The following is a 22,080-nucleotide window of genomic DNA, read 5'->3' as shown; positions in this document are numbered from 1 at the left end:
TGCCGTGTGCTGGAGCCAGGAAGCTTGTTTCTGTCCAGGGACTATGTGCTCCTATGGAGAAAAAAGTCAAACTTCTGAGTTGCAAAACAGGCTTCCCTCCCACCATCAACTCTGAACATTTGGGAGGAAAAAACTTTCTGGTGCCTCTTCCCAATCACATTGTTTTCTATTAGAGTCCTCAACGCCTGGAACAGGTCTGGTGCTCCCCAACAAGATACCACCACGCATAAGGAACATGGAAGAGCGGACTTAAGCTCTACTCTACAGCATATGGACTCCGAGGAATGGCAGAGGACAGGAAGGCCTGGAGGATCATTGTCCATGGGGTCACGATGGGTCAGACACGACTTTGCAACTAACAACAAGTACAGCATAATCCAACTCTAGATAAAATCCCCGTGTCAGAGGCGATAACCTCCCAGGCGGCATAAATCTGAGCTAACCTGTCACCAAACTTAACAGAAGTGGGAATCACTCCTAGTCAGAAGAGAGATTTTGAGGCCAGGGCTGCTCTCTCGGAGAGGGTGGCTGGTGTCTTGATCCAGTCAGCTGGAACCCTTGCACTTGTGACAGCTCTGTTGGGAAGTCAAAGGCTCAGAGGGAAGATACGGAGCCCCCCCTCCCCCAAGGGTGAACGCAGCAGTAATCCCTTTGCTTGCCATACAAATGTCCTCTGCTGGAAAAGGGACAGGCCGGGTGGTGACACCCTCACTGGGAGCTGCCTGCTAGTTTTCCTTTCTCAGGGACAGCATCTCATTGGTCGAGAGAAGCGTTGAACCCTCGAGAGGTAAGTCCTCATTCTTAGGCTTGGTCTCTGCAGACAAGGCAGTTGACCTCAACCAGACATCTGAGATGACGGAACCGGCCATGGCGTGTGCTGCAGCATCTTGCAATGCTGACTTGCATCCGTCTGTTGCCTCGAGAGTTTGATGGCCTCGGTAGGCAGAATCTCAGCAAGTGGCTGCTTGTCCTCAGGCAGGGAAAGCTAGAGACTGGCCATGATGGTCTCATGGTTGGAAATCTAGAGCTCCAACACAGAGGAAGAACATTATTTCCATCCGAGGACATCCGGTTTCTGTCCGCCTCCATCTGTAGGAGGAGTGTGGTAAGCCTGATGGCCTTTGGGTTGCATTTCCTCTGTCACCCATGAAGATGGTGGGGAATGAGCTAATAAGTATAAGGCAAAATCCTTTGTGATTTGGTAGAAGCATCCCATTCTTCTGGATGTGGGCTGTAGGGATGAAGGCTTTGGCCACGGTTCCTGGGCAAGGTCCTTCAGCCGGGACCTTACACCAGGAATGCAAGAATACTGGGGGAGCCTGAACATAAACCACTCAAAATTTTGTCTCTTGGTGTTTAGGAAGAATGACCTCTATCTGAAGGGACTGTGCCACATGGATCATCTGATCCCCATTTGTCTGTTTATTTTATTTTTCACATTTTAATGCCATCGCCCCAAGGGCTCAGGGCAGTTAGCAACATTTCCATGGAATAAAATAGATATTACATCTAGTTTATCTACCACAGGCATTGACCAGCATAGACAACATACATATATTGGGCCTGATTGGGCCCCCTGGTTGGGCCCCTGAGTGTCCATCCAGGGCCAAGCAAAGCGCGGCTCCCCATTGGCCAGTTGCCCAAGCCTCGCTTGCCCCAGCTGGGCAGTCGCCGCACATACAGAGAACGCTGCCTGCACGGTGAGTCCTCCAGCCGCCTTCTCCTCCCACTAGGGAAAGTGGGCCGCGAGGGAGCGCCTGGGCCCAGCAGAAGCCGCTCGCCGCCAGTGCCCCACGTGCCCAATCACTGACCCGCTTGGCCTCGGGCCCCACTCGCCTCCAGGTAAGCCGCGCCGCTGGGGAGGGGGGCGAATGAGCCACTAGCGCCCGCTGTATTTAGAGTACAGCGGGCTTATTTTCTAGTGTATGTGTGTGTGTGTGTGTGTGTGTGTGTGTGTGTATGTATGTATATATATATATATATATATATATATATATATATATATATATATATATATATATATTTTGAAATAACAGTAAAAAAAGAGAGAAAGAAAAACCCAGACAATAAAATAGATAAAATAGATTCACGACACTGTCCAACCCCTTTTTAGATAGATCGTTAAGCAGAGTTTCGCTACAGCCCACGAGATGGTCGGCTTCTTCTTTTCTAGCAGAAATTTAATCCGAAGGCTGCCATAGCTTGCTGACTGCTTCTGATGCCTAAAGCAATCTAACAAGGGGGGATTATGCGACTCCTATCCTCAGCATAAAGTTCACACCATAAGAGAGCGTGTGAGAGCGTTTCTACCGCCTTGGCTGAAAATAGATATTAAAACACTGAAACACTGAAAATCCATTTTGAAACCAGGGTGCTCGTCACCTTCTCTTCGATGTGGGGAGGGGGAGGGAGATGCTGTGATGCTTGACAAGTAGCAGGCAGATGTTGTTGCCTGTGCAGGGAGGCCAGTCTGTGAGCTCAGCCCTAGGCCTGGTGGAATAGCTGCCTTGCAGGCCCTGCGGAGCTGCTTTTAAAGCTGCAGGGCCCTGATCTCATTTAGGAGAGTTTTGCACCAAGCCAATTTAGCTTGGGACCAGAGCTCTTGAGCAGATTTTGTGTGCTCAGTCTCAAATTTCTGTGGGGAGAGAAAGCACTCCCACAGGTACAGGGAGATCTTCTGTGGGAAAGGCCGGAGAAGGCCACCCATCCTCTCCTCTGGACTCAGATCTGATATCTGTTGGATCCATCAGAGTCAATAGCAGCATCCTCTTCCCTCACTGCCGATAAAGGAGACCTACATGAGATGATGGCGGGTCCTTGGAAGCCTGATCGGGGAAAGGTTGTCACCCCACTGTTCCAGATAATCTGGAAGCATCCTAGGTGGGGTGGCAACCATGGGACCAGTGCCGATTGCTCCGGTTCAAAGTCGTGTGAGATTTTGGCCTACCAGTAAGCCCACTTCTGCTCCCCCATCGGAGACTGAAAGCAGGGTCCTAGGCTTCTCCTCAAGAGCCGGAGTGGGCTCAGGAGTGCAGACACATTGTTAATTTGAGCTTATCCTCATCTTCGTCCTCTTAGCTCAGAGGAGGCACAATGAGCTTGGGAGGAGCACAGCCCAAATCAGACCTGTTGCAACAAGCTTCCTGGCTCTGGTGCCCAGTGCACCTGGAGGCTTTTCACTTGAAAGACCTCTCCAGTGGAGGGCCTGCTCATGCACCCGTGTGGAGTACACAGAAGATCAATGATGTAAAGTACCAAGTAAGTAACAAAATAAGTATCACCAACACAGGCTGTTCCATGTATGAACCATAGACGTTCAGCCACACATTTCATGAGCTCTCCAAATGCTCTGATGGCTGAGGATATACTGCTAAAGTTATCTGCTAAGATATCTTTGTCATGCTCGGCTACTAGCGCCCTACTTGTCCCCTGAACATCTGGCCACAGTGATCCATGCAACGGTTACCTTCAGAATAGATTTCTGTAACTCGCTCTATGTGGGCCTACCCTTGGGCTTGATCCGGAAGTTGCAGTTGGTGCATAATGCAGCTGCTAGGGTCCTCACAGGGACACCTTGGAGGGCCCACATCCAACCTGTGCTGAGGCAGCTGCATTGGCTACCGGTTACTGCCCGGATTCGGTTCAAGGTTTTGGTGTTAATCTTTAAGGCCCTGAGCAGTCTGGGACCCACATACTTGAGGGACCGCCTTGCACCCTATGCCCCCCGCAGGGCATTACACTCTGCGAGTTCAAATTTATTGGTCATACCCGGCCCCCGGGAAGTGCGTCTGGTCTGAACTAGGGCCAGGGCCTTTTCGGTCCTGGCCCCTACCTGGTGGAATGAGCTCCCAGAAGAGCTACGGGCCCTGCGGGAGCTTTCAGCTTTCCGCAGGGCCTGTAAGATGGAGCTCTTCTGCCAGGTTTACGGTTGAGGCCAGCGCACCACGGAGAGCTGGAACCCCCTGGGTCAATCTGTGGTTGTTGGTTACCACCCCTTCCCTTTCCCTTGGCAGAGAGTGGGTGAATTGGTATTTTAGTCCGCTGTCAGATAATTGGATTATGTTCTAATTATGTATTGTTTTATTGGGGGTTTTATTGTTGTAAACTGCCACAAGCCTTTATAGGGAGTGGCAGGCTAAAAGTCTAAATAAATAAATAAACAAATAAACAAATAAACAAATAAATAAATAAATAATCCATGAAGTCCTTCCAATCATTCACAGAAGTGCCTCAAGGATATGCCAGGCAATCCTTGGACACTAGTTACAGAAAATTAAGCATGGAATTGAATCTCATGTAGCAAGTATAGGCAATCAAAACTCATGAGCATGATCCAGCCACAGCTTAGTCTGGTATCTCCTGGAACCGGTACTGAGAAGTTTACTGCCTCTGATTGTAGTTAACCATGACCGCTAGCCCAGTTCTCTATTAATCTAGCCAATCCCTCTTTAAAACCATCTATGCTGATGGCCAGTGCACTTCCTGCATGGCTTCTCTCTTGTACTTGCTGTATCAAGCTAAGCTAAATTGATGGAACTGCTGAGTTATCCAATGGGGTTGCTGTTGACAGCAAATTTGGCACATTAGGAGCGAACGTCCTGGATGCGTCAACTCAGTGAGATGATCTACAGATGAGTTGGCTTTCCAGAGGAAGACTCCGTGAGCCACAGCCTCTTCAGAAAGGTCTTGGAGGCCTCAACTCTGACAGACTCTGCATCAAAAAGGGACTCCTAAGTGGGAACAGTTTGAAAGGTTTTGGTTCTTCCTCCTCTTCCAGGAAGTGGGTGCTGATGACCTTTAGGTGGACATTTGGCTGGGGAGTAAGAGACACTCGCATGTACCCGACAGCATTTGTAACAGAAAGCAAATCTTCCTGTGAAACGGGAATGCCATCTCATTCAATCAGCTATGCTGAAGGATGAATCTTTAGGCCACCTTTAAGCCCTGGATCTAGAGCAGTCACTCAGATTTCAGTGGGCTAATGCTGGGACTGCCCATCTGAGAACTGAACCTTGAATGTCAAATATTCATTGAGAAAACAGTTCACAAAGTGGCATTTTGTCCATCCCCCCCCCCCATAAGAAAGAGGCCTTTCCCTGAGGTTGCCTCTGGAATTCAGAGGATTACTGCTGCTGAACGGGGAGGTTCCCTTTGGTCACCGTGGCTCATAGCCACTGATATCTATCTAATCTTCCTGTAAAACTGCTTGTTCCTGTGGCGATCACTACATCCTCTGGCAGCGAATTCCACATTTTAATCACTCTCTGTGTAAAATAGGATTTCCTCTTGTCTGTCCTGAACTGACAGACCATCAGCTTACTTGGATGCCCTCGGATCCCAGTAGTTTGGCTAACTGGAAAGTCAGGTCACTACGTGGGGATTAAAGCACCATATTATTTGCATTGGCTCCATAAACGTAGCTGCGATTTTGCACATGCATTTGGGAACTAGCCTGGACACTCTCTCTTTGGGTGTGTGTAACCTTCAGGGTAGTCAAACTGCAGCCCTCCAGATGTCCATGGACTACAATTCCCTGGAGCCCCCTGCCAGCGAATGCTGGCAGGGGCTCCTGGGAATTGTAGTCCATGGACCTCTGGAGGGCCGCAGTTTGACTACCCCACATCTACCATTAGCTGCTTTTGAGTCATTACAGTCTGGTATCACAGCAGCTTGTCTGTTTTGACTAAGAACCTGGCAGATGAGGAATTCCAGAAGAGCATCCATGTCAGTCTGTAGCAGCAAACATATGAGCAAGCATGTGGCCCTTTAGGGGATGATTATTTTAGGAGATTCCTGGGGCCTCACCATCCACCTGAGTTAAAATAAGACCAGGCATTAGGATGCCATAACCCTAAAAGATATCAAGAACCCCAAAAAGGTGGAAGGGATAAAATGTGCATCCTGTTATTGTACACACAATGCGCAGATGATTAAAATGTAGTGTGGAGCCAACTGCCAGGCACAGTCAGGCAAGCTGTTACCGCAGCTCACTGCTGGGTCTTTTTCATTATTTGACAATACTTATTGATTATCAGTGCAATAAATGTATGCCTGGCCATGGAGAAGGCGAAACACGTTTCGTCCAGGCAATTTGGTCCTTGTTTAAGGTTTTAATCACTGGTTTCTGTTTGAGGCTAGTACTGACGCCTTATTGTTTTAAACTTTCTTTGTAAATAAATACATGTATTTTAATATACTTGAACCTTTAAAATGATCTATGCATTGTATTTACAATAACAGGCTGCACGTTTATATCTCTTTAGCCTTTTTCGGATTCTTGATTCATTCTGGGAGGGGGTTAAATTATTTTCTTCTTCATTTTTTTGATAAACCCAAAACAGACGTAGAACATGTGGACATGTCCCTGCCCTGATCTTCTGAGAGTTGGGATCTGTGTGGGAAAGTGACGACCCCTCAGAGCAGTGGTCCCCAACCCCCGGTCCGGGGACCGGTACCGGTCCGTGGATCATTTGGTATCGGGCCGCAGCTCCTCCTCATCCTCCTCCCTGGCTGCTGCCTTGGGGGTTGCCCTGCCACTCTGCTGCCAGCTCACCTTTGGTGCTCTCCAGCGGCCGCCATGGCTGGGGCTCCCCCTTGTTGTGGCGCTGTGTAGCTGCTGCTGGCAGCGCCCCCCAGCAGGTGGTGGGAAGTCAGGGGCACCGGCAGAAAAGCAAGGAGAGCAGGGCTCAGGCGGCTACAATGTCCCTTGGCAAAAGACTACCCCCCCCCCCGCTGGGCCTCAGTAAAATTGTCAAGCGTTGACCGATCCCTGGTAATAAAAAGGTTGGGGACCACTGCCTCAGAGCAATCCTAAGCAGATCTAATCAGATGTAAATCTCATGTGGGGCTTCCGTGGGGCTGACTCTCAGGCAAGTGCCTTTAGGATTATAGCCTGCATTGTATTAGAGAGTGCCCTGTTCCCTCTGGCTTCCAGCAGCAGTTCAATATAGGGTAATCAAGAGGATAGCAAAGAGTTAACAGAGAACATGTTTACTTGGGATAATTTGTAAAAAAATAAAAAATAAAAAGTTCTAATTCCCCTCTCCCATGCCCCTGTGGACATCAAGCAACTACAAAGAAGGCGCTCACGGCCACATTTGACGTCTCTTTGCCCAAAATGTGCAGTGTTCTATGTCAAAAACCTAATACCCCACTTTGCATGGAATCAATTACATGGGTTTGCCACAGGCCAGCAGAGAACTGGGCAGCTATCCTCATAATTTAAATTAGGTCAAAATTTTCATGGACATTAAACTTTTCAGCCAGAAGGCAAAGAATATTATGGCTCACAGAGGTTCAGAATACAGAACAAAGTAGATGGGCAGTTGTTACAAAAAGACAGTTTTAGGAGCTGAGATTCACAGGCCTGCCATGAAGAATAGCTAGCAAGCTTAAACAAAGTTTATAGAAGCTCCCAAGAGTGCTTTACCCTCCCCTCATAGAGGGCGACTTTCCCGCCAAAAAGTCATGTAATGTTCTCTCCCCTATCACTGGAATGGTAAGTCAAGCATTCATCAGTGGCCCACAGTGGAGAAGGTGGGAGGGTTGTGTGGCTGCACAGAAGACCACTGGATGAACAGCAGTTACTGGTAAGTGCAATCCTTTTTTCATCTTTGTAGTTGGGGGAAGGGGATTTGCCAAAGTCCCTGTGGCTCTTTGTGCTAGAATGATGGGGTAAAGAAGTTCTTTGCCAATGTTTCAGCACTAGAACATTTGCTTGGCATGTAGAGGGTCCCAGGTTCAATTCCCGACATTTCCAGTTAAAGGATCTCACAGCCAACTAATGGCAACCTCGGAGGACCAGAGAGGGCGAAACAGTCGCCCTCAAAGACCTAGCCGCTGCCGGGGTTCTCTGTTCTCCACCAGTCTTGGACAGCAGGGCAGGGAGGAGGGGTGGCAATCCTGACCCAAGAGGCTTTCTCCTTCAGGGCCCTTCCTGTGCCATCAATACCAGGCATTGAATGTTGGCCTTGGATGGTGATCAACCGAGAGCTTGGCCATCTGGTTAGTGTATTGCACACCCAATGCACCGTCAGATGCCCTGCCTACCTGCTAAAGGCGGTGGCGACCGGGATGCTACAGTTTCCCAGACTACTAGTCCTGGGGGACTTTAACGTCCATGCTGAACTGCTGTCTTCTAGAACTGGGCAAGACCTGGTGTCAACCATAGTGACACTAGGGCTCTCACAGTTTGTTGTTGGCCCCACCAACCAAGCAGGTCACACCCTGGATCTTATTTTCGGCGTAGGTCTGAATGTGGATCTGGTCACGGCAACTGCCATACCATGGTCAGACCACTATGCCTTGAAGGCTTGGCTATGGCTACCACCCCCTCCTCAGTTGGGCGCCAAGCAAATTTTAGCTTGCCCACGAAGATTTATGGATCCAACTGGATTCCTGAATGCTCTGCGGGAACCAGTGCCTCCCGGCACTTCTCTCAATGGACTAGTCAGCGACTGGCATGACAGACTGCTGACTGCCATTGATGAGATAGCTCCCAAACGGCCCCTCCGCCCCCATCTCAAGCGGGCCCCTGGTACACCGAGAAGCTTTGCGGTAAGAAACGGGAACTGAGACGGCTAGAGTGAGTTTGGAGGAAGACTCACGATGAAGCCTCGAGAACATCTTATAGAACGCAGATGAAGGCCTATGAGATGGTGGTGAAATCAGTAAAACACAATTTTTACTCGGCTACCATTGCATCTGCAGACTTACGTCCGGCTCAATTGTTTAAGGTAGTTTGATCTCTCACTGCTCTGGTAGAAGGGCAATAAAACAGTAGCCAACTGGATATCAGCGAGTCACTTTGCAGACAAAATCTTGACACTCCACCGTGACCTCCCCACAACCTTAGATGCAGAAAGTGAACTAGAGGCCCCTTGGCCGTCTTTGGAGAATACTCTGAGTAACTTCAGACGACTCACGCTGACCGAAGTGGACAGGATGCTAGCAGCAACGAGGCCAGCTACATGCCCACTAGACCCTTGCCCATCCCGGCTCTTAAAAACATCTGACATAAGGATAAAGGGCCCCCTCTGGGAGATAATCAATCTATCTCTCAGAGTGGGAGAATTCCCAGAGGGACTGAAAGAGGCTGTGGTATGTCCACTGCTGAAAAAAAACATCTCTAGATCTGCGAGAGCCTGATAACTACCAACCCGTCTTGCACCTAGCATTTCTGGGGAGGATGATAGAAAGGGCTGTCGCAAACCAACTAACAGAATACCTGGAAGAAGCTTTCGTCCTAGACCCATCCCAGTCAGGTTTCCAGCCTGGCCATGGGGTAGAGACAGCGCTAGTTGCCCTGACAGATGATCTCCATCACCAGTTGGACCGAGGCGGGTCGGCACTGCTGATATTACTAGACCTCTCAGCAGCGTTCGACACAGTCGATCATGAGCTTCTAGCTCGCCACCTCACCGATGCTGGAATACAAGGGACAGCCCTTCAATGGCTGATCTCCTTCCTCCGGGGTCGTGGACTGAGGGTTGCAATAGGAGAGAGAACATCAAACCGCCGACTACTCACTTCTGGAGTGCCACAAAGGGTCCTCTTTCCTATTCCATTCAACATTTTCATGCACCCTCTCGCACAACGGGTATGGAGGTTTGGGCTGGTTGCCATCACTATGCAGATGACACCCAGCTCTTCCTCCTGATGGATGGCCACCCTGACTCCCCCCCAGAAGCATTAGCCAGCTGCCTGGAAGCAGTGATGAGATGGCTCAAGCAGAATCATCTGAAGCTCAGTCCTTCAAAGACAGAGGTCCTGCGGCTGGGTAGGAAGGGCCCATGTGAGGAAGCGTGCCTGCCGACCTTGTATGGTGTGCAGCTCTCTATGGCTCACCCTGCTCAGCTGCTGAGATGTGCTGAAACTGGCCTAGCTTGGGCCCTCTGGCAGACAGTGATGGGGAAGGCCTCAGCCTGAGATTGTAGAGAGCAGCTGCCAGAATGCACAGACCTTACTGGCCTTGTTGGACCCTGGGTGCAATGCAGCACAAGGCACCTTCCTGTGCAGTGAACACAAGCAGTCCCGATGCTGCTTGCTGAAGAGCGTGCCTCTAGCCCAGCAATGCTCCCTTTTGAGGTTCTGAGGTTTTGAACTGACAGTTACTGAGGTTTTATCTGCCCGTTTCCACTGGGATGCCTTTATGCCTTCTTGCTTCTCAACCAGCACAGCCAAAACCAGAGTGACATGTCCCTTTTCTCAGCTCATGTGGTTCCCTCTAGGAAGGATAAGGCTGACTACATATCCCAGGACAAAATAAGAGTCCACTAGCACCTTTGAGACCAACAAAAATTTATTCAAGATGCGAGCTTTTGAGTGCTCACATCTTGAATAAATTTTTGTTGGTCTTAAAGGTGCTAGTGGACTCTTATTTTGTTGTGCTACTTCAGACCAACACGGCGAACCGCATATATATCCCAGAGAGGGGGGGGGGGTGAGAACCAAGGCACCCACATCCACTCAGAATGCCCCCCACCCCTATAAACACTTCCACAATCTAAGAAACTGTCATTGTGCTGAGGTGCCAAACTGAAAACACCCCTCTTGATTGGTGTATTTACTGGTCATCTTAAGATCCTTCATTTACAGATGGAAGCTGTTTTATGCAGATACATCAGCCACACTATAACAGGTGTGTAAGATACTGGGGGGGGGGAATGTAAAGGTTACAAATGCCTTTTGCCTGTAAATTCAATGAGGGAAACTGAATAAAGGACTTGTTTCTAGTTTCTGTGTCGTAGCACTTTGGATCAGTAGTCATCTTGGCAACTGAACTGTGAGAGGTTCCCGTGTTTCTTGAACCATGTCTCACAAAAGTAAAACTTATCTGGTCAGCAGCCAACTGCAATCCCATAATAAGTGCTTTATTTCTAGCATGTCCGGAAGAATCTCAGAGTGTTTTCTTCTGAGATCCAGATACATGCCCACAGTGAAGGAACTTGTTCTCATCTTGATGAGTGGGGGATCCCTGACCACAAAGGGAAGAACAGATCCTCAAGGGATAAAGGACAGGACCTGCTTCTACCTGATCAAGGGCTTTAGGAAATGATTTATTGTTGCCAAGGCAACAATATGCAGAAACCCCTGCACCATCAGTCAAGTCTCCAATAGTCAATCAGAAGCCTTACTGGAGAAAAGCCCCACCCATTCCCCCCAAATACTTGGCAGGCACCAGAAAAGGTGTCAATGGGTGCCGTTGCACCCAAGGGCACCACACTGGGGACCCCTGGCATAGGGGATCATACTTCCCTTGCCCTATTCAGCCAATGCTGCTGTTCATCAATTGCTCACCATTTTCTGTGGACATCCTGGGCCACGCTGGCCCAAGATAACTGCCTTCTGCACGGCTGACGCTGAGGCAACACTGTCCAAAGCAAGGTGGGAGTGAAAAATCCATGTTGCAAGGAACCCAGGGAGGCTGTGCAGGGACCTCCAGATGCTCACCTGCCGGGCCTTGCCCAAGAGTGTGACATTGGTACCGCCTCGGTACTCAACAATCTCAAGCAGTAATGGGAAAAGTGGGCTCTTTTGAGTGGCATAGGACTGAAAGGGCATCTGTATGTAAGAAAGGGCTTATGGGGGAACCTGGGAGGCTGGGATGGATGCAGTTCAGAAGTAGCTCAGGACAGCCTGACATTCAGCATGCTTGCTATATGATTTTTTTTTCTCAGAGCACTAGCTGGAAATCAAAGGCAGCGTCTCGCTAAAAAGAGAAGCAAAACAGAGGCTTATGCATTGTCATGTAGCCCGACACGAGGGCTGGGAATCAGATCCACCCGCGCAGCTTCCTGGGCACCCTTGTGTCCTGTGGCTCTCCCCCAATATCTCCCTGTCATCATATTGCAGAAGCAGTTTCTAGCTAGCAGGCCCGACTGGCTTGGCCCTCCGTTTCACGCCAGTGGCAATTAGGGTGCCCAGCAGGGACCAGCACATTAAGCTGCCCCTCCTGCAACGCGAAGGTGTCTTCCGGCTTGGCCTGGTGGGCGAGAGGGACAGGCACGGACACTTCCACTGCACAGCCTCCGAGTCCTCGACTGTTTTCTTGAGGGCTGGCCAGAATGGCTGTGATGGTGCGGAAGTTCACCTGGACAGGGCTTTCCACCCTACGAGACACGTCAGGGAAAGGCGGCGCTTGCAAAACGAAACCTACCTGGCATTGATGAGGTACTGTGCAAGGCTGATGTTTGCAGGCGACCCCGTGATGGTTACTTGCCGCTCCGCCGAGCCTTCTGTGGCGTTTGCGATCTTGATCTGAGCTCCAGACATCTGCCTGATCTCATTGATCTTGCTGCCTTGTCTGCCAATAATGCACCCTATTAGCTAGAGCGGAACAAAGAGAGAGTTCAGGGCAAAAGGCAAAATGGGGTGGAGACGAGCTCACAGCACACGGAGGGCTCAGCGCAACGCGACTGTCACTCAGGCCCCCCGGGCCCTACTGTCGGGCAGAGCAAGGGGGCGGGCTGGTGAAGAGCAGGGCCCTCCAACCTCCTGGAGCCTTTTGGCATTCCGACTCAGTGTGGGAGGCGCAGCTGCAAAATGGCTGCTGCAGGGGGGGGGGGGGGGCAGCCAGCCACAAGTGTCACACCGTGAAGATCCTGATGCTGTGGCAGCAGCTCCTACCAAAGCACCATGTTTAAAGATCTGATCTCCAGTCCAGCCAGTCTGATCTCCAATGGCCAGCCAGAAGCCTAGCTGGGAAAAAGCCCCACCAGGCCTTGCCCACTTTCCAGAAACGCTTGGTGAATGCCAGGAAGGCTGTTGGTGGGTGCCCAGGCACCCACGGGCACCACAAGGGGGGGCTCCTCCTCTATGCCCTCATCCTGGGGAGGTGGCTGTTTCCACACCACACACCTCGTCATCAGAAGGAGCTCCCTGGGCATTTGGTTGTGCCGAAGCCTGACGGGTCAGGAATCCACCCCCAAGAACTCTGTTTCATTTCAGGAGTTCCTTTTTTCACCCTGTGGGCATTATCTAAGTGTTTGCCTTATGCCCCTAGGAATGACACTTATAGTCTTTGCTGGCCACAGAGTTCTGACCCAAACTCTCTAGCTAATGTGTGTGTGTGTGTGTGTGTGTGGCTTGGGTTTGTCATATGTTTGCAACTGTTGACTGAGTGTACATATAAAAGTACACATCAGTTGAGTGTGCATGTACCAATGTACACTTTCAATCCAACTCCAGCACAACTGCCAAGGTTGCGCTGCAGAGCACCAGTCGGGAGAGAGAGAGGGCCACCGATGAAGTGGGATCCAGGTCACAGGTTTTCATGTCTGAGCTGCCCACTTTCCGGTGGGACTTCACAGGCACAGCCCAAGCAGTTGGGCGGTGGGGGGAGGAAATGGAAACTGCACATCAAGCACCTGTTAGCATGTGTGCTTCTTTACACAGCTACGGGGGACTCTGTACGCAGCACCTTTTGAAATGGCCCCTGTGGCTGAACATCTGCTCTGCATGCTGGAAACGGCAGATTCAATCCCCCAGCATCCAGCAGACTGCATTCAGGAGTCACAGGGAATTCCTGTTTTGCAGCCACTCCAACGGAAGGTTCCGGTCATCACCAACAAAACCCTCAAATGCATGAAGCCTCCTCCTACCAGATCAGGCTACCTGTTCACCAAGATCAGTACTGTCTACTCAGACTGGCTTTCCAGGGTCTTTCCCTGGTCCTTTCAACTGGAGCTGCTGGGGACTGAGCCTGGGACCTTTTGCACACCAGGCTGATACTCTACCATTGATCCACAGCCTCAGTCCACCTCAGTCCTTTTTGCACCATAGCCTACGACCCTTTTATCGACAGGTCTGCCTCCTTTGATACGTTCCACGGAGACAGCTTTGCTCATTTGAGCAAGGCCTGTGCAAAACACCAGCCTGCAAAGGGGTCTGCTCAACAGTTTCTCGGTTGTGGACCCCACCTAGTGGAATAACCTGTCTTATGAGGTCAGGAATGACCCCATATTTTTATCATCCTGAAGACTGGATAGAACAGAACTGGGGGGGGGGGCATTATAAAGGGAACAGGGTTACAGTAACCATCTGTTAAATGCTAGAGAGCTTTCGCAGTGGTGCTGAATATGTGCTCCGTTCCCATGATTCCGTCATGGCCTTGGGGCCAAACAGGGTCCTTTGTTGTAGTGTTTTCCCAAAATATGCCAGACTAGAAAACCTTTTTATGTTTTTGTTTTTAGATGCAGCAAAAACAAGACAGTCACAGGGGACTCGTGTCCACCAAAATCTGTGTGAAGGACAATAAGGCTATATAGGGTTATACACCTTTAGCAATGCCAAAGAATGTTCAAACTACCACACCATTGCACTCATTTCTCATGCTAACAAAGTTATGCTCAAAATCCTACAAGCTAGGCTCCAGCAATATGTGGACCGAGAACTTCCAGAAGTTCAGGAAGGATTTCAAAGAGGCAGAGGAACTAGAGATCAAATTGCCAACATACGCTGGATCATGGAGAAAGCTAGGGAGTTCCAGAAAAACACCTACTTCTGCTTCATTGACTGTGCTAAAGCCTTTGATTGTGTGGAGCACAACAAATTGTGGCAAGTTCTTAAAGAGATGGGAATCCCAGAGCATCTTATCTGTCTCTTGAGAAACCTCTATGCAGGTCAAGAAGCAACAGTAAGAACCGGGCATGGAATCTCTGATTGGTTTAAAATTGAGAAAGGAGTTCGGCAAGGCTGTATACTGTCGCCTTGCCTATTTAACCTGTATGCAGAGCACATCATGAGAATGGCAGGGTTAGATGAGTCACGTATTGGGATCAAGATTGCAGGGAGAAATATCAACAACCTCAGATATGCAGATGATACCACTCTGATGGCAGAAAGTGAAGAGGAACTAAAGAGCCTGTTGATGCAGGTGAAGGAGGAGAGTGCAAAAGCTGGCTTGAAACTCAATATCAAGAAAACTAAGATTTCTGAGAATATTGCCGGCCTGAAAGTTAGAGTAGACGAGTTCAAGCTGAACTGCTATGCGGATGGCGTTGTCTGTGTTTTAACTGAACCCTTAACCTCCCTTAACCAGCAAAGAAATTAAAAAACGCTTGCTCCTGGGGAGGAAAGCTATGGCAAATCTAGACAGCATCCTAAAAAGCAGAGACACCACCTTGCCAAGAAAAGTGCGTCTAGGCAAGGCTATGGTCTTCCCAGTTGCAATGTATGGCTGTGAAAATTTGACCATAAGGAAGGCTGAGCGTCAGAGAATTGAGGCTTTTGAACTCTGGTGCTGGAGAAGACTCTTGCGAGTCCCTTGGACTGCAAGGCGAACAAACCGGTCAGTCCTAGAGGAGATCAGCCCTGCCTGCTCCTTAGAAGGCCAGATCCTGAAGATGAAACTCAAATACTTTGGCCACCTCATGAGAAGGAAGGACTCCCTGGAGAAGAGTCTAATGCTGGGAGCGATTGAGGACAAAAGAAGAAGGGGACGACAGAGAATGAGGTGGCTGGATGGAGTCACAGAAACAGTCGGTGCAAACTTAAATGGACTCCAGGGAATGGTAGAGGACAGGAAGGCCTGGAGGATCATTGTCCATGGGGTCGTGATGGGTCGGACACGACTTCACACCTAACAACAACAAACCATAAACTTGAGAAGTTGACCTGCTTTTTTCCTTTTTCTTTTTTTGCTGGCCTTCTGACCTCAGCCTTGTCAATCTCTGCTGGTTGAACTTGGCCTAAAGTAGCGATCTCAAACCTGTGAGCTGCGGACCACATGTGGTCCGTCGACTAATTGGAGGTGGGCCCCGAAGGACGCCTTCTCCCCCCCCCCCGGCCCTTTACTTCACCCCCCCCGGCCCTTTACAACACACTTTGGGTGTCATTGTCTCCCATCACTCCCAGATGGGACTATCTCGTTGCAGAGAAACAAGCTCAGGGTTCCCATTGATTTGTCATTGTCATGAGTTTAAATTTCCATGAAAATAAAATGTTCCTTATGTTCATTGTTGTGGCGTGTCTGTATCTTATTTTGAAGGGATGTTTAAACGTTACCATAGCAATCAGAGAGCGTTAGGGCAGTGGTTGAGAGCAGAGGAGTAAACTATCCCCCCCCACACCGGGCCTCAGTAAAAGGCGTTGAGTGGTCCCTGGTGAGTGGTCCCTGGTGAGTGGTGCTTTTGAACTCTGGAGCTGGAGAAGACTCTTGTGAGTCCCTTGGACTGCAAGGCGAGCAAACCGGTCAGTCCTAGAGGAGATCAGCCCTGCCTGCTCCTTAGAAGGCCAGATCCTGAAGATGAAACTCAAATACTTTGGCCACCTCATGAGAAGGAAGGACTCCCTGGAGAAGAGCCTAATGCTGGGAGAGATTGAGGGCAAAAGAAGAAGGGGACAACAGAGAATGAGGTGGCTGGATGGAGTCACTGAAGCAGTCGCTGCAAACTTAAATGGACTCCAGGGAATGGTAGAGGACAGGAAGGCCTGGGGGATCATTGTCCATGGGGTCGCGATGAGTCGGACATGACTTCGCAACTAACAACAACAACACCTTATAGAGTTGGCTCAGAAGACTCCAGGTCCACTTTGGTTCTCCCCCAAGCCCTGGAGCTTGGCATGCAGAAGGTCTCAATTAGCAGGATCAGGTGGTAGGTGATGCGAAAGATTTCTCCAGACAGCCTGGAGAGCCACTGCCAGTCTAAGCAGACAGGACACTGTGATGGACTAAGGGAGAGCCAAGTAGGGTGTGGCTCAGTGGCAGAACATCTGCTTGGCATGCAAAAAGGACCGGGTTCAATCCTCGGCAGCTCCAATTAAAGGATCAGGAGGGAGGGGATGTGAAAGGCCTCACCTGAGACCCCAGAATGCTGCTGCTCGCCTGAGTGCCAGCCTCCTTGGACCCAGGGTCTGATTCCAAATGTCTGTGTGTAAGTAGTACATAAAAGAGACACCTCCAGTCGAAAAGGCTCAGGTAATGTGGATCACCTTTGCTTGAAATCTGGAAATCTGCTGCCAGCCACCTTTATAGACTAAGGGTCCCGCTTGGTCAAAGGCGGCTTCACACCCCTGCTTCTGTGCCTGTCTTTCCCATCAGCAGATGAGGACAAACTGCTCTGAGTTCAAAGCTGGAGTGAAATTTGAACTGCTTTTTTTGCCTCACTCTCCTGGATCAAGTCTAGCAGCATTCGTATCTATCTAAGTGGAGCGGGGATTTTGCACTCCTTTGCATGGCCGAGATGTCACAATAAGGGAACGCAAGTGGGCTTACATCATTTGGAATGGTGAGCTCATGGGAACTGGTGGGTGTGCCGGCATCCAATCCTAGGTTTGAAGGACAGAAGAGAGAGAAACGTCAGGACGGTCATTTTGAAACGTGAGGCAAAAACCATGTAGCATTCAGAAGACTAGAACAAAAAAAGTGGAGCAAAGAAAAATACTGAATGGCTAGCTCAACAGAAGAGAAAGCTAGAGACACAGAGATTAGCACTAGGTACTACTTGGAACTTCAAAAACAAGACCTTAAATCCACCAAAAGAATAGAAGAGCTCCTATGACGCTACTGAAAAGGACAGAGCGGATGGGCAATTTCACTTAGCCATACAAATCTGAAAACTGACAATTTGCTGTCCAAAGTTAACACGTGGCTCAAATTTAGTCCACCGGAAGATAAAAAATAGAAACCTAAGGTCACCGAAAAGGCTTGTCAAAACAATAAAATATAAAAATATGGGTGGGGGAAACTAGGCAAACTATGAAGTTATATAGGGGATTAGTCACTTGGCAGGATCATCAGGAAGAGGAACGTACAAAATAACCATTAGGTTGCAATATGCTAGGCTAAATTTGGATGGATAAAAGGAAGTGCACAGGAAAAAAAATGCAATTAGTGTGTTAACATTCAAAATTACGGATCCACACATTCCACAACAGTACAAGGAAAAGACCAAGGAGCAGCACGTTAACAAAAAGGAGGAAGTGAGAACATAATGCTTCTCGGAGACATATTTTTTATCAAATACACCATATATCAGTTATACTGTTCTTAATGTTTTGTGCGCAAGTACTTTAAAAATTGAAGGATTTTTGGCATAACTAATGCTTGAACTGATTAAAATTAGACTCTACCTTCTTTCATAGTCTGTAAGCTTTCTATTAGTAGATTTCCTGAGCACTGTGTACTCTAGAGGGTAAACAATTCAACCTGCCACAATATTTTGATGTATGTGATAAAAAATATTACTACTTGCCAAACAAAGTATGTACCAGTGTGCGGAGCTCACCATCTGAAAATCCCCTGTTGTATCATTGCTCGGAAGCAAATTTCTCTGCGTAGCCAGCTAAGGCATACTGCAAATATATTTCATAACCTTTCATTGTGAAAACTTTCCAATGTATGAAAAGGACGTTTTCTCTGCCATTCAAGCATCCCAGTGAATGAGCGGTTGTAGAAATTCAATAAGAATTCCATACAGGACAAAAATAATTGCCCTTAATTAAATACCACGTTTTCTGCTAGGCTACACTGAAATGGGACTTTCCCCAAAACTGAACATACAATTTTAAAGCCCAGCAACCGCAGGCACATGGCACCTCCTGTGTCATGCAGAGTAATGTCCGATGCCTGGAGAAAAAACACAACACAACAACCCCAGTGCTAAAGTGGGTTGTAAAATAAAGGGTAAAGCACGCACACACAAAAAACCCAGAATAAAGGCAACATTTTTTTAGTAATGACAAAAGCAATCTTACAAAGGGAGCCATGGGAGGGAGGGACAACAACAACAAGAAGAAAGGTTAATAGATGCAACACAAAAGGAGCAGACGGCCATTCGCCACATTCGGCAACCCAAATGTCGCCATGACCGTAGGAAGCAGAGAGGCGTTAAGAAGAAGGACATCCCCAGGGAGCCATGGGTACGTACCAGGGAAACCAGGGGTGTTCTGCCCAAGGGGAGTAAAAGGGGTATGCTGCATAGCCAACTGGTGGAGCTTGGTCAACTGCGGGGCAGGATGGGAAATTAGAACTAACCAATCAGATGGAATTATTTCAGAGTAGAGAAAAAAACATCTTAACACGTTTTCAAAACTGGATTAATTAAATGAAACAAAAAAATAAGGTTTTTTTTTTAAATCATTCATTCTAATCTATCAAAAGAAATAGTTTAAAATGACATTTCTACAGTTATTACATGTAAATGGCTACAGTTAAGGCATTTTAACTACCATTCTGCATATGTATATACTGAAAATTCAAACACGTAACATGCATCAAAGAAATGAAACCAAAGGGAATTTGTGTCCGGGCCGCTGTGCTTTCCAAAGATAAAAACTATCCGTAAAGCTTGCATTCGGCTACATGACACCACTCAGGAGAGGCATCCCTGAATGTTTCCTTAAATATGTGGAAAATCTGTGGCACCCAGAACAACGAGGACAAAACGAAAGAGAGGAAGTCATTTGCATGCAGTGGACTCACATCTGGATGAGGGATCGCGTACTGCCCCTGAATGGTAAAGGCCTGCAAATGACAGAGAGAGAGGGAGAGAGGGGGAGGGAGAGATTGAAGGACCTTCGCAGCCATTTGGGGGAAAGGGTGGGGCTTGGCCACCATTTTAGAGAGCACTGGTCTCTTCAATGCAGAGTCGAGCTTGAACGCTCCTGGACCCCATCCCGGGAATTTGGATTTTCTCATTTGCAGACATGCCCGAAGGGATTCTGGACTTTGCAGTGGCAAACTACCCCCCACACACACACATGGATGCTGTAACACAAACCACTTTTGAAAGCCACCTATGTTTTAAAGATTGTTTGCCTCATGGACATTGGAGCTGCCAATGGAGCAGAACAGAAGCTGCAAGTCCATTGAGTGGCACAGATCTAAATGCGTGGTTCTCTGGATCCCAGTCACCGAGTTCTAGACTCACAGAATCCTAGAGTGGGAAGGGGCCATCCAGGCCATCTGGCCCAATTCCCTGATCAATGGAGGATCAGCCTCAAACATCCACAATAAATATCTGTCCAGCTTGAAGACTGCCAGTGAAGAGGCGCTCAGCACCTCCTTAGGCTGCTCATTCCACTGCTGAATTACTCTGGCTGCACAATCCCTCCGCCATTATCTAGCCAGTACCTCTCTACATAGTTTATGCCCATTTCTGCAGGTCCTCTCCTCTGCTGCCAACAGGAACCGCTCCCTGCCCTCCTCTAAGTGGCAACCTTTCCGATACTTCAAGAGAGCCATCCAGTCCCCTCTCCAGGCTGAACCTTACCAAGTTCCTCAGCCTTTCCGCACAGGTCTTGGACCCTATTTACAGTTTCAGGCTGTAAATATTCTTTATTTAGATCAGTGGTCCCCAACCTTTCTGAGGCTGGGGACCGGGAGGGCAGCGGGCCGTGCCCGCAGTGCGCGCATGCGCGGGCCGTGCATGCGCATCACGCACGTGCGAATGCACCATGTGCGGCCGAAATCGCGCATGCATGGCACTTGCCCTGATTTCCTCTCCCCGCCCTCCCGCAGTAAGAAGCTTCCCGGGCTGCAAGCTTGCGGCCTGGGAAGTTTTTTACTGCGGGGGGGGGGGGGCGGGGAGAGGGAGCCGTGGCCCGGCTCCATGGCCTTCGCGGCCTGGCACCGGGCCGCGGCCCGCAGGTTGGTGACCACTGATTTAGATCTTCCTGCACTTTCCAGACTCACAGGACTGATGCTGGTCTGCCTGTCTGTGCCCCAGAATACAAACAGTTGCTGGTAAGGGCTGGCCATAGCCCATAGCCCAGGAGGGGCACACCTGCACCAGTCCCTCCCAACTGCAGGCAAAAATGGCTCCTTTAAAGGCTGGACTCTGAGGCATTGTACGATTTTGAAGTCCCACCTCCAAACCTCCAGAATATTTCCAACCCAGGGGTAGCCAACCTCCAGGTGGGGCCTGGAGAGCTCCTGGAATTACAGCTCACCTGCAGAGTATAAAAGGCTTCTTTGGACAGGGTTGCGGTGGAGAAGAAACATTTAAGGCCTCCCACACAGGTTGTTGTTGAATTGAAAGACTTGAGGCCTACTGCACAGGGTTGTTGTGCAGATGAAACAGGAGACAAAAGAACCTCTGCAACAGCATTCAAGGTCTCAAATCTCCAGAGAGTTGCTTGGCTGTTTCTTCCCTCAAGCAGCATGGCCGGCCACAAAAGTATTTTAAGTGAGAAGGGGCTTTTCTGTGGCCTCCCTGTCAGCCAACTGTTTGGCAGAAGGGGAAAGTCCCCCCCTTCAAAAGGAAGGCCCTCAGGCTCCCCTGCGTTGCTCTTGGAAATGCCTCCTTCCCCTCAGTCAGGGCCTGTCAGAGGCTCCCTCGCAGCAGGCCTGAAAGGGGGTAGGAACCTCCTGCCAGCTCTGCCAGGGTTCTGAGGCAAAGTGACAGTTGGACATGACAGTTGGGACAGCCTTGGGGCGAAAAGGGCTGGCACAGCCTGTCCAAGCCTCTGTTCTCATCCCCCTTGGCAGCCCTACTGACCTCCTCTCCCTGCGGTGGTCAGGAGCAGACTGGCAGCCATTTCTCCAGATTGCCCCTGGCTGGCTGGAATTCTGGTCTGTCCTGGTGAGGGGCCAATCGGAAGGCGCTTTGCGCCTTCCGATTGGCCCCTCCGCTTGTCAGTCCAGGGCCATGGGACCAATTGTTGCCCCTCGCCATCACGGACTGAACCCACCCCAACATCCCTTGTTCTCACCCCCCTTGGCAGCCCTACTGACCTCCTTTCCCTGCAGTGGTCAGGAGCAGACTGGCAGCCATGTCTCCAGATTGCCCCTGGTTGGGCTGGCTGGGTTGGCTGGGCAGGGCCTGTCAGAACTTTGGTCCAATGATTGGGCCAAAGTCCTGCGTGGGCGTGACCTGTCTGAGGCAGGTCTGACAGGCCACGCCCACTCTCCGCCCACTTAGCCCTTAGCGAAATAATCCGCTGTTACAGATTATTCTCTGATTCTACGATTCTATATCTGTGTGGGAGCTGTTAAAAAAAAACAGCATGTCGTAAATTTGGCCCTAAAACATTATACTGGCGATCCATGCCTCGATTCTGATTGTCTCCCTTGGGCTGCAATTAGCTCTTGTAAGGAAGGCGGAGAAGCAGAGCCAGGGGCCTGTCTTCTAGCTGAGG

The 22,080-nt window shown here is 49.5% G+C and overlaps 1 protein-coding gene across 10 annotated transcripts in view; it reads right to left on the bottom strand.

Moving 5' to 3' along the window:
* The window catches only part of LOC143820654 (poly(rC)-binding protein 3-like), a 254,865-nt gene that overhangs the window by 12,196 nt on the left and 220,589 nt on the right, over window positions 1-22,080 (bottom strand). For all 10 annotated transcript variants that reach the window (XR_013225439.1, XR_013225441.1, XR_013225438.1 and 7 more), the window contains 4 exons: window positions 19,424-19,465; window positions 18,870-18,945; window positions 17,216-17,268; window positions 12,158-12,327 (listed from right to left, as the gene is read on the bottom strand). Coding sequence is in view for 3 of the 10 variants with exons in the window: in XM_077303715.1 (XP_077159830.1) it covers window positions 12,158-12,327; window positions 17,216-17,268; window positions 18,870-18,945; window positions 19,424-19,465 (341 nt within the window). In the remaining 7 variants the exon portion in view is untranslated. The remainder of the gene's footprint in view (window positions 1-12,157; window positions 12,328-17,215; window positions 17,269-18,869; window positions 18,946-19,423; window positions 19,466-22,080) is intronic.

This window comes from Paroedura picta, chromosome 11 (assembly GCF_049243985.1).
Source record: "Paroedura picta isolate Pp20150507F chromosome 11, Ppicta_v3.0, whole genome shotgun sequence".
Lineage (NCBI taxonomy): Eukaryota > Metazoa > Chordata > Lepidosauria > Squamata > Gekkonidae > Paroedura > Paroedura picta.
This window is presented reverse-complemented; position numbering and strand designations above follow the sequence as displayed.